Source organism: Canis lupus, chromosome 14 (genome assembly GCF_048164855.1).
Source record: "Canis lupus baileyi chromosome 14, mCanLup2.hap1, whole genome shotgun sequence".
NCBI classification, from domain to species: Eukaryota; Metazoa; Chordata; class Mammalia; order Carnivora; family Canidae; genus Canis; species Canis lupus.
Window position 1 is genome coordinate 62,088,818 of NC_132851.1, and position 14,654 is coordinate 62,103,471.

Here is a 14,654-nt window from a genome sequence, read left to right on the forward strand (position 1 = left end):
GGAATTAGAATAGTCAAAACAATTCTGTAAAGGAAGAAAAACTAGGAGTTCTTATACTTCCTAATGTAAGACAATATAAAGCTAAAGTAATCAACATGATGTGATATTGCTATAAAGACAGACATAAAGTTCAATGGAACAGAAGAGGCAATCCAGCAAGAATCCACACATAACAGTCAACTCATCTTTTGTAAAGGTACTTATCCTTGAAACTCCTAACTCCTAAATCTAGCCCTTTAGGCTGGATACCAGTTAAGATGCAGTGCTCTGCTGCTGCCCTTCCTGTTGGCCTCCATTGCCAAATGTTATATCTATTCCTTTCTAGATCCTATATTGCTGTCTCAAAACTGTCTGTCAGGAGACTCCCTCTGGACTGTAATCCTTGGTGCAAACTGCTTACTTTACATTTATTGTCTATGACCTTAAATGGCATTTTCTACCTGCTACACCAAACTACTTCCAAGAAACTGCAGCTGGCTCCATCCCCAAAAGGCCCTTATCAGTAAATGTATCAGATCCAAATTCCTGCTCCACATGACCACCACACCATTAAGCCATCTAAGTGAACCATGCCTAGAAATGCTCAGAGATATAGTGGGACATATGAAATCTTTCAATCATGTTCTCTGAAACTGGGCTCACTATACTGGTAAAGTCCATGAAAGATATTTAAGTTGCTATCATTTAGAAAGTTCTGCCTTTAAAACACTGGGCTAGTTATATTCTCCAATGACACAAGCCCTTGTACATAATTCTCCTATCCTAACACCCTGATATTATGTAGCCTGTCATGTTTTACATCTAACAAGCACAAAGATTTCTTTGTAACCTCATTGTCTCAAGGCAATCCAGGGTGAGATGTGGCTTTTCTTCAGTTTCTACTTGTACAGTGGTTCAAAATTCACTTTATCGGGTATAAATGAAATGGGTTAGTTTCTTTGGCAAAGCTCTATAGAATATCTGTGATTTTACTTTATTCAACCTGAAAACAGCTTTTGTTTGTTTTGTAGAGATTTTTGGTGCTGTGGTTCTGCATATGAATCCCTACTTTGAGCTTTGTGCCAAGGTCTCTGCCAACTGCAAGTATTTCCTTTATACCTGTGACAATGTTGTGAGTCAATTTCACAAGTTTAAGTGGGAAGAGATATAATGGGTTCCAAACTGAATATAAATTTCCCCACTGCGCAGAAACAAGGATGTCATGAAATACTCTACCTGTATAACACTGTAAATCTGTTTCTTTGGTGCAACAATTCTGGAATGCTAGCATCTAACAGTTTCATAGTAAATAACAGTTAACATTTATTGGGCGTTTCTTGTGAGTCAAATACTACTAAGCATGTAACATGCATCATCCCATTCAATATTCACAAAAACCCCAGAGGTAAATCGCATAATCACATACATACATTACTAACGAAGAAACTAAATCTCAGAAGAGCTGAATAATAAATAAATAAATAAATAAATAAATAAATAAATAAATAAATAAATAAATCTCAGACTGTGCTGAACACAGTCACGCAGCTAGGAAGTCAGCCGGCAGAGCCCAGACAATTGAATAAATAGCCCAATAGTATATCACTCTGCAGAAAAATACCAATCTTTTCCAGAAAATATTCCTGGGTTTTTTTTTTCCTTCAAAGGACTTTTGAAACTAGGCAAACCCAAACATTACATGGTGAAATAAATTTTCTTTTAAAAGTTCCACTAGTTAAAGCAGAGATAAGCAAACTCTTTCTGTAAAGAGCCAGATACCAAATGTTTTAGGTTTTCTAAGTATTTTCTGCTGTTTGTTTGTTTTTTCAATCCTTTTAAATATATAAAAACCTGTCTTCATTTGCTGGCACAAAACCAGGACACAGGCCACATAAGACTTAAATGCTACGGTTACTAAATCCTGCTTTAGTAGTAAATTGGTTACTATTTTCACTAAGCCTAAATTATAATATACATTTCATTCTATGATTTTTCCATAGACTCATTTAGACCTTTGCTTATTATTCATTCTCTTTAAAGATCTTTTGCTTCCTTTCCTACTGTTAGCAAAATAAAAGGAAAAATATGGATTTCCAGTATTTCCATGCAACTTTGCCCAGTGACTATCACTTTAATTAGATGTCTCCATTTTGTTTTAATTGGAAATCAGTTCTGAGAGTATCTCCTTCATAATGTTTACCTAATCTATCTTTTGGATCAAGTAGAATTTAAACACAATCTTTCTCAGAAATTGTTTGAACAAAGGATTGGGGTTTTTTAAATATTATATGAAGTTGAACTTACAAACAGCTCACTATATTTAATTACATGTATTTTTAATTTTACACTTAATTACTGTATTTAATTATATTTTATTTTTTATTCCTTCTTGAAAAAGAAGGAATGTTTAAAAATAAAAATATTTTTCAAGCACGTTTTTTAGAAGACTATGCCACATTTTATTTTTTTTTAAAGATTTGTTTATTTATTTATTCATGATAGACAGAGAGAGAGAGAGAGAGGCAGAGACACAGGCAGAGGGAGAAGCAAGCTCCATGCCAGGAGCCCGATGCGGGACTTGATCCCGGGACTCCAGGATCGTGCCCTGGGCCAAAGGCAGGCCCTAAACCACTGAGCCACCCAGGGATCCCCCAGAAGACTATACCACATTTTAAAAATCATCTTCATCAGAGACATCAATTGACCTTCCTCTTGTGCTCAGAAAGTGAGATTCTACCCTTTATAAAACTTCACAGGATCCAACAATATACCAGAAAAGTCATTTCCTCAACTATTGTTTTATTTATTACATATCTGCACTAAAATGATATGGTAATGAATACAAATGCTGTTAATCCACTACACAAGTCAATCTGAGAAATTATTTTGGGGGGTGGTGGGGCCTAATCACAGACGGATGCCAAGAATCACCTTCTCCATTCTTGCTGTAAAACGTCCACTAATCAATCCTCTCTCTACTACAGAATGACATGTATCCCTTCTTGCCCTTTCAGTCCAAGACCTTCTTATTCCATGTCTCTGTCTCCAATATAAAATGCCATCTTTAAAGTAGACTTAAAACTTCAGAAGCAGGTATAGCAATTACAAAAATAACTGTAATTTCTCTCAATGAGGAAGAGTCTTAGTGGAATGATTTACCTTAGGTTTTGCTAAATCGAAACAAGAAAGAAAGAATCAAAATGCAATCTTGAAATCAAAAAAAGAATTAAGAAAAAATACCTCCAGGGTTAGTTTTAGAAAACTAAATCCATAAGTACATAGCTAATACAAAAGGTATAGCCATGACAAAGAAAAGATTGACAAGCTAACTTAAGTGAGAGAAAGGGAAAATACCAAATGAGATATTATACTGAAAAGTACAAATTATTTATCTAACCTTCTAGTAATAGACATGCTTAGAGAAAGCAGTATTAAGATTTCAATGTTACCATTATCCATTGTTGGTCCACTGGCTTAGTTACATTAAGCAAAATGAGTGCCCTACAAATTTCCAGAATACTATACTTGCTTCTTATAATTGTCCTAAAACATTGATAGTTATGAAGTATATGGAATTACTTTGAAAACAAAAAGGACAGACACATTTAGGATATTAGGATTGATAATATAGACTGTACTGGGAAATCAAAAACTAAAGAAGATGCAAATAATGCTTTCTTTTTCTCTTGCCTGTATAGACCTAGGTCATAGAGTCCCTGCCAAGACTAGACAAAACTGAAACGTTGCTCTCTACCACTTTTCCAGGCCAATTTTCCAGTGTCAATGCCAAATTTGCTTCCTTGTTATTTCAGATTATTTCTGTAAACCTGAAAAGACCTCCTCAAAACTCTAAAAGGAAGTCAACTCTCAACTTTAGTAAAAACAGAAGATACATTTCAAACCACAAAAATAAATCCCAAGATAACATTGATATAGTAAAAGCTATCTTAATCCGCTGATTTAAATAATTGATATTCTCTGTATTCTAATTATATCTAAGAAGGATAAAAAAACATAGAATAATCTGAAAAATCCATGGGGTTGGCATCAAGGTAGAAAAAAGATTGGTAAAAGCCTTCTACTATGAATACTACGTTAATGGACTTTGCTATTAACCAACATCTGATACTGATTGAATCAGGTGAGAATTTTTTTTTTCTTTCTGACAATGAAACATTTTGGGGAGAGGTAGTAGTTTAGTGAGGAGCAGAAAATCAGCTATCATTCTGTACTCCAGAGGAGCAGAACTCAATGGGCAGTAAGCTTTTGGGGCTATCAGTTGAGTTTCATGTCACAACACCCAGTACTAATTTAAAATATGGCATAATGCTGATTTAGACTAGATGTTGGTAATTTCCATACATTATTTCCAAAAACTGTATCACTGATATGGTATAATTGCTATGGTATGATTATGAGTTCCTAAAATGCCAGGCAAGTGGCTCCCACACTGCAAGAATGTTCAAAGAATAAATTATACTCATTATTATTTAAAAGTTTTAAAAGAGCTAAACAGCACTGGATTCTTATGCTTTTCCAATATTTAAAGAAAACTAAATCTTCAGGTGAGAATCAAGACTGGAAATAAATATTTCTGGAAATCTTATCAATTTCTTATCAGGTCATTACAAGTCATCAACTAAGTGAGTAAGAACTTAAGGTAGTTTGAGAATTGTTCTAATAAAGACATGGACTCAGAAAAACTTGCTTCATATCAATAAAAATTCTACCCCACAGTTAATTTTGACCACAGCAAGCATTATGGTAAATACGTATCACTGGTTACTAGCAAAAAGGAGGGAAAGAAACTGATATTATAATCTATATCCATTAACTCAATGCCATGTCAAAAACTACTACTTCCCCAATGATGGCAATCGAGCTGAAGGCTTACAATTGTAAAGCACCATGTGAGACTCTTTAAATTATCTAATGTTATTCTCACAGCAATTTTGCTAGATGACACTCCTACTTTGTAGATAGGAAAATGAGGCTTAGAGAAATTAGATACCTTGCCAAATACTATATTGCTATTAAATGGAGAAGCAAAGAATCATACCCAAACAATTTACTTCTGAACCTACCCTTATCCTGGAATCAGAAGTGAAAAAACAAACTGACTAGCCAGAAGTACAGTCACAGCTTTAAAATTGTATTCCAGTTTGATGATTTTATATAGTAGAAGTATTTAATTCTGAAATCTTTATAAAAATGGTTCTTAGGCGTCTTTCTAAAAATGTCTTATAATGACAACTGGTCTAATCATTCAAGAGATCATATCATGGGAGACAGAGGAAAATGTTTTAGAATTAAAGACACTAGTAAAACAAGTAAATGTAATGCATGGTCCTTATCTGAGTCCTGGTTAGAACAAAACAACTAAAATTACTTTTGGCAAAATTCAGGAAATTTGCATATGGACGGAGTTTTAGGTTATATGTGTGAATTACCAATGTCGTTAGTTGTTACTGTTGTTGTGTTATAAAAGGGTTTTTTTGAAGTTAATTATTTAAAGAAATATTAATGAAAAATTTAGAGATTAGTTCTCATAATTAGCTATCATGATTTCTCAAATATTACAGTAAATCAATCAATTAAGCATTTATAGCAAAAGGTTAACAACTGAGAAATCTAGGGAACAAGTGTATTGTGCATTATATTACTGTCTGCACTTTCCTACATATTTGAAGTTTTCTCAAAATAAAAAGCCAAAATATTAATAACTACTCATATAAAAGAAGTCAATGTTTATCTTTCAGATGTGAAACAATTCTTTACCAGTATTTAGCATCATGTTATTTTTTTAATCCTCTGACCTTAGCTAAATCACCTTTCTTGACAGAGGAAAAATGGTGCTTCATCACATGAAACTGTCAGAGGAAGATCACACTGCTTACTTTGAGAAGCCAACAGGAAACTGTGGAAGATCTATTCCTTCTTGAAAGACCTGGGCCATGGTTGTCCAAGTCTTCTTAGGTGTCATCATTCACTATAATATTTCTCATCAATCAGGTAAACTATTCACTGAGAAGCTCTTATTGTTACCATATTTATCAGGAAGAAACTGATGTACAAAGGACTGCTGTCAACTAGGCAAATTACAACTATCCTCTCTTTGTTTTTGAAATCAAATTCCCTGACAGAAGTGACCTTATCCTAAATCCAATAAATTTCCTATTTCCAAAAAACCCAACTGAAGAGCTATAAAACCTGAAAATTCTCTTGTCCTTTCTCCTCCTTTGCTTCCAGTTACCATCCTAAAAGGATCAGCTGAAGGCCATCAATTGCATCGAACATCCTAAGAAGAAAGAATCACACCTGGCCAGGTATATGGATATTTTAGATATGTTGGGGACTAATAATATATCTAATGTAAACTAAGCAGCTTTCAAGTTACATACATATATTGAGTAATAGCAGTAGTTGTTATAATAGTTATTCTCCTCTCTTCTTGTGAACTGCTAAACTGTGTAATAACAGACTCAATTCATATGTTAATAGAAGAAAATATCATCAATGGAGAATATTTTTTAATCTCAAAAATAAAGAGAAGACACTCCAACAAGATATTAGGAATCTAATAATATAATAATGACAATTCCTTTCTCCAATTGGGCCAGATGGTTTTCTTCTGGGTATACTAGTACTATAATAATTACCACCACTAAGCCTTTATCATGGATCAGACATTGTGCCCAGTATAATCTGCAATATATATCATTCCAGTTAATCTTCAGTACAACCTTAAAATGAAAGTTTGCAATTCACTCAAAGTCACACAGTAAGTGGCAGAGCTGTGATTTAGACCAATTATGACTGACTCTAACACCCGTGTGATAAACAGCAGGGTTCTCTTGTGAGACGTAGTTGATCTGTCTGACAGCACACCACATTGACGTGTGCACTCAAATTTACTTGCCCTAACAGTATTGTCTACATAATGATTTTACCTCTCAAACTGACATGTACATATTGTATACATGATCAAAATAAGAAAAATAGAAGGCCATATCCTTCTCTTATGCTCTCTTGCTACAACCTAAAGCTAAAAGTAAAATTATTTTGGAAATATCTTTTTAATTGATTAAATCTGTACTCTGTACTGACTACGATGATATTATAATGAATAAAACATAATTCCATCCTTTAGAGATTTAGAAAAGGGGCATCAAATAGAAAAACCTTCAGTAGAATGAAGTTTGGGAAAGAGTCCATTTGATAAGGTTCTTGATCCTAAGTAACAGCCTTATAACAGAGAGACAAGGAACACTTTCTTTGCTTAAAAGAACATCATAGAACACTTACAAAATCATAAACATTTACTGCTCAATAAATATCAGATTATTCGATGCTTCATCAAAAAGGGAAATTTCTAGAACTAAAATAGAAATAAGAAGGAAACTATTTTGTTCTCTTATTAAACTTCCTAAGATCCTGCCCTTCCTAGGCAATCTTTAGTATCAGTGGAAAATGCCCCTACTACAAACTAGTTAAAAGAAGAAGAAGAAGAAGAAGAATTCCTGACTCTCCTCCATTGCTTTCTTGCTTAAAGAGTGCGTTTTAGCTTGAAGTAATTTTGCCTCACCACTACGGAGTGGAAATATATACATAATTTTTAGAAACCACGCTGTCTTTGAAACCGTACCTTCTAACAAAACTAAGTCATTTATCAAAACGCATTCCATCTCTCACAGCATCCTAATAGTGAGCAACCTTTCTGCTTTCCTCAAGAGTCAACAGAAAAAGATGAAGACTCTGACACTGCTGGCATGCATTTGTGCACTGACTGCTTGCTTCTCAGTAAGTATTCATCCAAATAACTGTTATTCTTATACATCAGTAACATTTAGTGCATATATACCTAATTGAGACTTCAAAAGTACATGTACATGTAATTCCTATTTCCGAGAAGCTTAACATCTTTTGGTTTCTGTAAAACATAAGAAAAAGCTAATTAAAGGAAAAGGAAATGATTCATTTCAATTATGTTAATCAATATTTCCATACCACTAACTTTATCATGGGTGTGATAAGATGGAGATACAGAAAAATCAATCATATAGGGCCTCATTGGTGTAGAACATGGATTCTATTTTCAGATTATTAGGAGGTCTCAGGATGACTAGAATGTCCACAGAGGAAGGACCTGACTCTGGGTCCTGGGAAGAAAATAGATTTCAGGGGACAAAAACTAAGGTAGAGAAACCAGGCAAGAAGCTAAGGCAGTGCCCAGATAGAAGATAGTGGTATTTTTTACTAAATGTCAGCAATTAAAACAAAATATGAGGGTGAATTTAAGACATACTTTGATTAAGTCTACCATACCTTATGCTGCTTAGGTGTGTAGTCAAAGAAAGAAATGAACAAAAGAGTTTTGTTTTAGATGTGTTAAATTTGAAATGGCTATTAGACTTCTTCAAGGGGATGTCAAGAGGCAACTATACACTGTCTGGAGTTCAAAAAGAAGTTTAAGAGTGAAGTTTAAATTTTAAAGATATTTGAAGCGACGGGACCTTATAAGATAACTTAAGAAAACATGTAAGAAGTTTGGATATGGATAGAAAAATGAAGGAAGCATAAAAAGGGACAGGAAAGAACAGTAAAAGCAAGAGAAGATTACAAAATGGGACTTTACCTTTAAGACATTTACCATCCAGGACGCTTGGATGGCTCAGTTGGTTAAGTGCCTGCCTTTGGCTCAGGTTGTGGGTCTTAGGATCAAGCCCTTCATGGGCTCCCTGCTTTGCTTCTCCCTCTCCCTCTGTCCCTCTGCTCCTCTTCCATTTGTATACTCTGTCAAAATAAATAAATAAGGTCTTTTAAGAAAAGATATCTAGGGTCTACTGGGAAAGGAAAATTAAAATTAGTAGTGATTCAAGGGGATACATGATGTAATAAAGAACCGTATTTACCTCTAAGGCTATATACCTATATATATTTGTTCACTCTTATTTTGACAAATTTGAAGAAAGGGTCAAGAAGTGAAATATAGATTTACTAAATGCCACTAAATAGCCTCAGAATACTATGGCTATAAAAACAGATATAGAAGGCAGAAGAACTGTTAAGGTAGACAGAATTACTCTTGGGTATTCTCCTATTCCTCACTTACCACATAATATCCATTCCCCCACTATCACCAAAAAAAATATTTGGGGCTTTACCCTGGACCCTAGTGTTGATTTCCATGATTACAGCACAAAGTGCACACAAATGGCATTCAGAAAATGTGGGGTTAGGGATCCCTGGGTGGCGCAGCAGTTTGGCGCCTGCCTTTGGCCCAGGGCGCGATCCTGGAGACCCGGGATCGAATCCCACGTCGGGCTCCCGGTGCATGGAGCCTGCTTCTCCCTCTGCCTGTGTCTCTGCCTCTCTCTCTCTCTCTCTCTCTGTGACTATCATGAATAAATAAAATCTTAAAAAAAGAAAATGTGGGGTTATGCTCATTATCTGAACATCCAGATGAATCTTTGAGCTGTAATCTATCTATAGGGCTCCAATTTCCCTATGGGGAAATAGCAATAACAGTATATGCCTCATAAAGCTGCTAAAGAATAAGTAAGAACCACATGTGTTTAAAAATTGTAAAGGAGGGCGGACCAGGTGGCTCAGCGGTTTAGCACAGCCTTCAGTCCAGGGTGTGATCCTGGAGACCCAGGATCGAGTCCCACGTCGGGCTCCCTGCGTGGAGCCTGCTTCTCCCTCTGCTTCTCCCTCTGCCTGTGTCTCTGCCTCTCTCTACCTCTCATGAATAAATAAATAAATAATCTGTAAAAAAAATTGTAGAGTACAGATGTAATAATTATGATGTAAAATTGTTATAATCTCCATTTACAAATGTAGACATATTCTCCTAAAATTTACTTTATCTCTTTGGGATTAGGTTTCTTCATCTGTATAATGAGGGTAATAATAGAACTTACTTTCTGGTGTTGCTAAGGAATTAAGAAAATTTACATTTGTAAACCACTTAAAATAGAGCCTGACACAAAGTGCACAAAAAGCTATGATTTTTTCTACAAAAATAAATGACAGATGTGAACAGGCAAATGAGGATATCTTAAATATGCTCTTCCTGGCTTAACTATATTTAGTATAAGTACTTCTATCCTTCAATCTAAACTCAAACCCTTGAGGGATTTTCAACTCCTCCCCCTCTCAAGATTCCCTAATCCCAATTCTAATAAAAAAGTTATGTCAGGGCCATCCACAACTGCCAATCATGATGATAATTGGTCAATATATCTTAAGCAAACTAGTCAAACTGGTCATGTTCTGTGCTAACATTAAAGTTAATATGACTTTAATTTGTCTTCATCAAAACATCACAGATATTATTTTGGTCATATAAAAATTAAATTCGCTGAAACTTTTTCATATCCTAATTAACACAAATGTTAAGATTTTATTTAGTGATGAATTTGGCTCTTTTATTGTCAATTTCACGCATTTGTTCATTTAGTAAATATCTAGTGGGTGCCTAGTATGTGCCAGGCATATTTCTAGGTATTGAGCAGAGATTAACGAAACAAAATCCCCACTCTCATGAAGCTAATCATTCTGATTAATCAGAATAAACAGCATTAACTATTTCAAAGCATAGAAGTCATACAATCAGCCTCTGGATCTGCAATTTAATTTAATTTTAATGACTCCATAAATGGGTACACTGAGATCCAGTGAAATTAAGTGATTCGCCCAAAGTCACTCAGTATTAATGGCAGATGCAGGACAGACCCAAACCTCTCCTGATGATCTCCTGTAGTGTGTTTCAAACATTCTCTAAGATCTGGGAGTTCTTCACACCATCCTTAAACACCACACCAAAAAGTGGAGACTGAGCTGGTGGAATTCAAGGCCCCCAATCTTGCTTCAATCAAAGCAATTTTGTGATTATCTGGATAACATATTGAATCTTGAGGAAAAGTTTGCTTGAACATGTGACCTCCTTATTTTATATTAGAAAACTACTGCCCTATAATAGAGTACATCTCCCGAGAGGTTCCATGATCAGAGGAGCATCCTAGGTTCAGAGCTGCAGACTCTCATTTATATAAGAGAGCTATGCAAAAATACCAGTTATGTGGATCAAAAGCCAATATTTTACTTTATGAACATTCTCAGTTATGAATTGAAATGTCTTGGATAATTTAATTTTTAAAACAATTAATGCTTTCCGAAGTTATTTTTAAGGCTGGGTATATCAGTCTCTGAGGAACTTATTTTAGCTGAACAACTCTGCTAATCTCTCAAAAGTTGTCACCTTTGCCTGTGCCAAACTCTGTCTCTTAAGAAAGCTTTATGGTGTGGAACGAGAAAAAGTGGTGAAGCATAGGCTGGAAAGCCATTCAGGTATACTGGGAAAAAAGATCAAGTACTGGGTGTGGAGCTGAACTAAATCAGTGTTCTTTTCAGATATGAACATGTTTGAGAAATCATGAGAGCTACAGATCCTCTACAGACAAAAGACAGAAACATGCAAAATTTTCCTACAATATCATAGGATTCACTGACCCCTTAGTTTCTGCAATTATAATTTTTATAATGATATAATTAAAATGTAATGGCTGAGTGCCTGGCTGGCTTAGTTGGTAGAGCATGCAACTCTTGATCTTGGGGTTGTGAGTTCGAGCCCTATGCTGGATGTGGAACTTACTTTAAATAAATTAGTTAAATATTTTTTAAAAAGATAATAGCCAAAGTTCTTTTTCCAACTGAAAAAAAAAACTAAAAACTAAGTTTTCTTTGATGTGGAGGTCATAAAGGAAGTGGTGTATTTGTTAAATTGGTTGTTTGGGATTTTGTTGTTTTGTTTTTTGATGATGGCAGATACGAAAGTTGTGATTCAGAAAAGACTCCTTAGTCCCAGGCGAATGCCTTTGAAGTTTCATGATCAAAGTGCAGCAAACAGGGTGCCCTTTTGTTCAGTCCTCAGGCAGTAACCTGATCATTCTCTACTATAGAAGAAACTATAAGCACAAAGGACAATCTAGCTGATTCTCTAGACTTGAACCCACAGGAGTATATCCATTGTAGCTAGCGGGGAAATAAACACTTGGCAAAGTGAAACTCTCTAATAGCAAGTTGTTCTTGAGATTTGGTAAAATTAGAACAATTATTCAACCCACCGCTATCTGGTTTCCATTCCTAGAGCTCCATAAATACTGCCCATCCAACATTCAGCAATAATCCCCTACTTGATAAATCAATGGGTGTTTTCAGTTCTTGCATTTTCTTTCTTTCTACAGCTCTGTGAAGGTTGGAAAAAGCAAGGGAAAATACATCACAAAAGGAATAATGTCCAACAATATACATTAGACCGCCGATTACCAACTCATCTCAAATTTCACCCTAACTGGAATATATTAATTCAAAAGCATTTAATTTTTGGTCCACACAGATACCCAAAGCGTCCAAATCCAAACAGAAGAAAACCAAAGCCGACCCGTCCCCAGCCACCTAAATGTCCAACTAAAACTAACACCGTTGTTAGTAGCACCTCAGAGGCCAACACTCAAATCCCATCTTTGAGTCCCATAACTACTTCCAACAAAATTGTTAAATCTCCAGGTGTGACTTCTACTAATAATGTTTCCACCATATCTCAAAAAGAAGATACCAATACAGGCCCTTCTGCAGCTACCCCATCAACACAACCTTCCCCCGCCCTGCCAGACACCACAGCTGCCCCACCTACATCTTCCCTAACTACACCAGCACCACAACCTTCCTCACCTCTACTGGACCACACAACTGCCCCAAATACCACACCTAATCCTTCCCCAACCACTCCTGCTTCTCCAACTTCCAAAACTACAACTGCACCCACCACCCAAACTACTACTCCGGCCACTACTCTAACTACTACTGTTGAACAAACAACCTCACCTTCCAGCCAAAATGCAAATTCTCAATTCTGGCAATATATTTATGAGTTAATAAAGTACATTTCTGGTATTACACCAAAGAAATAGTACATCATACATTATGAAGTGTTCTGTTGTCAGACATGAGTTATGAGTTATTTTTGCCACCAATCTCAAAGTGAAATAACAATATTCTTCAAATTTAAAGCACTATCACTAATCTTTGAATCTATTTACCTCACATGACTTATTAACAAGAAAAACCACCTCTATCTCACAAAACAAGTGCATAACTTTAATAGATCACTTTGTGGAACCTATAGAGACAGCCCTCTGAGGGGGGAAAAGACATTAACTAAACAGACAAAATTACATGGATCAGGAAACATTTATTTTTCCCTAAATGATGGAAACCATAAGGTCACTATTCTATACCCTCAACCAAGAACTCACCTGAATTGTCTAATCCCACAAATATAAAGGGATAATATCATGTCTCTCAAACAAAAACATGTAAATATAGATTAACCTATATTGTAGGTTAATCATTGTATTACTGGTTAGAGACAAAAATTCTTTAAACAATCATCCTAAAGCCTTAAATCCAATTCCATTCCACAAAATGTGAACCAAGGAAGGGAAAGTTGATTTGAAGTGAAGATTTGAAGTTAGTGAAAATGAAATCTGGCAGCCAAGCACAAACCAGGTCCCTGGCACTATGTATTTGAGAACATATGATTGTTTAGACTTATGGTTGATTTTAATTGTATTATATCTAAGTTAATTTGCATCCAATGTACTTGATTCTAGCCTCTGTGAATCACAAAAAACTTTTTGTGTATGTTCACATGGTGGTAATATTTTACTATGAATTCAATTAATTTTATCTTACTAATTCAATTAATTCAATGTGAAATGTGTTCAGCAGCAGAGTATTTTCTAAAACTTTTAGCCATACATTTATAAATGTGTTTTAAAGCAAACCATACTAAACTACTGCCCTGGTGTTACGTTTGCAAAACTGTCTCTGAAAATAAACCCTGATTGTAGTCAATAGGAGAATAACAACTATCTACTTGGTATAGAGAGATAATGTTAATTTGGGATGTGAAGGTATTTTTACTTTGTTTTACTACTACTGAGAACTCTGATGATTTTATTTAGATTTTTTGTCAAATAATAAAGACTTCTCATGGCAATCTGTTTTCACTGTGTATATCTGCAAGCCCCTTATCACTTAGATTCTGAGAAGGGTGAAAATGAACGTCTGCATTTTTTGTCAACTCTACCACCAATTAGCCAATGACCAAACCATCCCCAGCCACCTAAGTATCCAGCTAAAAATAACACTGTTTTTTAGGTATGACACTCAATATCTCTCAACACTGGGGGGTTTTAATCCTTTAAACAAAGTGGTTAATTTACTTAGATTAACTTAATCTTTACTTATTTTTAACTTACAAATACATTTCCAATCCAAATTCTGTGTTTGCCCTGTGCTTCCCAGACTGACAATAAAAGACCCCTATTCCTTTCACTTAATTCTGTTCCTTCGGTTTCATCTCAGACTAGCTTAAAAGGAACTATCAGAAAGAGAAATTAAGAAAACAATTCCATTTACAATTGCATCAGAAATAATAAATCACCTAGGAATAAATTTAACAAGGAGGTGAAAGAACTGTACACTGAAAACTGTCAGACACTGATGAAAGAAACTGAAGAAGACACAAATAAATGAAAAGATATGCCCTGCTCATGAAGTGAAAAATTAGTATTGTTAAGATGTCTATCCTACCCAAAGGAATCTGC

At 35.1% G+C, this 14,654-nt stretch overlaps 2 protein-coding genes and 1 long non-coding RNA gene across 8 annotated transcripts in view; 2 read left to right on the plus strand and 1 right to left on the minus strand.

Annotated features, from left to right (window-relative positions):
- Nucleotides 1–5,865, plus strand: part of LOC140604181 (uncharacterized) — a 78,392-nt gene extending 72,527 nt beyond the window's left edge. For both annotated transcript variants that reach the window (XR_012007200.1, XR_012007199.1), the window contains one exon: nt 5,822–5,865. The gene's annotated coding sequence lies outside the window, so the exon portion shown is untranslated. The remainder of the gene's footprint in view (nt 1–5,821) is intronic.
- The window catches only part of LOC140604183 (uncharacterized), a 30,448-nt gene that overhangs the window by 9,932 nt on the left and 5,862 nt on the right, over nt 1–14,654 (minus strand). For 3 of the 4 annotated variants that reach the window (XR_012007205.1, XR_012007204.1, XR_012007206.1), the window contains one exon: nt 8,615–8,772. This is a non-coding gene — a long non-coding RNA (uncharacterized lncRNA). Of the gene's footprint in view, nt 1–7,840; nt 7,910–8,614; nt 8,773–14,654 lie in introns of all 4 variants that reach the window. The other variant, XR_012007207.1, reaches the window with a different exon arrangement.
- Nucleotides 6,148–14,044, plus strand: MUC7 (mucin 7, secreted). Of its 2 annotated transcripts, none has more exons than XM_072775309.1 (3): nt 6,148–6,305; nt 7,674–7,779; nt 12,228–14,044. In XM_072775309.1, exons 2-3 carry the CDS (start codon nt 7,726–7,728, stop codon nt 12,951–12,953), a joined length of 780 nt encoding a protein of 259 aa, XP_072631410.1. In that variant the 5' UTR covers nt 6,148–6,305; nt 7,674–7,725; the 3' UTR covers nt 12,954–14,044. The 2 variants fall into 2 exon arrangements, with proteins under 2 accessions (XP_072631410.1, XP_072631412.1); XM_072775311.1 differs by having other exon boundaries at nt 6,155–6,305; nt 7,711–7,779.

Coding starts and splice junctions, on each gene's coding strand:
- MUC7 (XM_072775309.1), top strand. CDS start 7,726: ATGAAGACTCTGACACTGCTGGCATGCATTTGTGCACTGACTGCTTGC. Junction 7,780..12,227: donor CACTGACTGCTTGCTTCTCA/GTAAGTATTCAT, acceptor TTCTTTCTACAG/CTCTGTGAAGGTTGGAAAAA.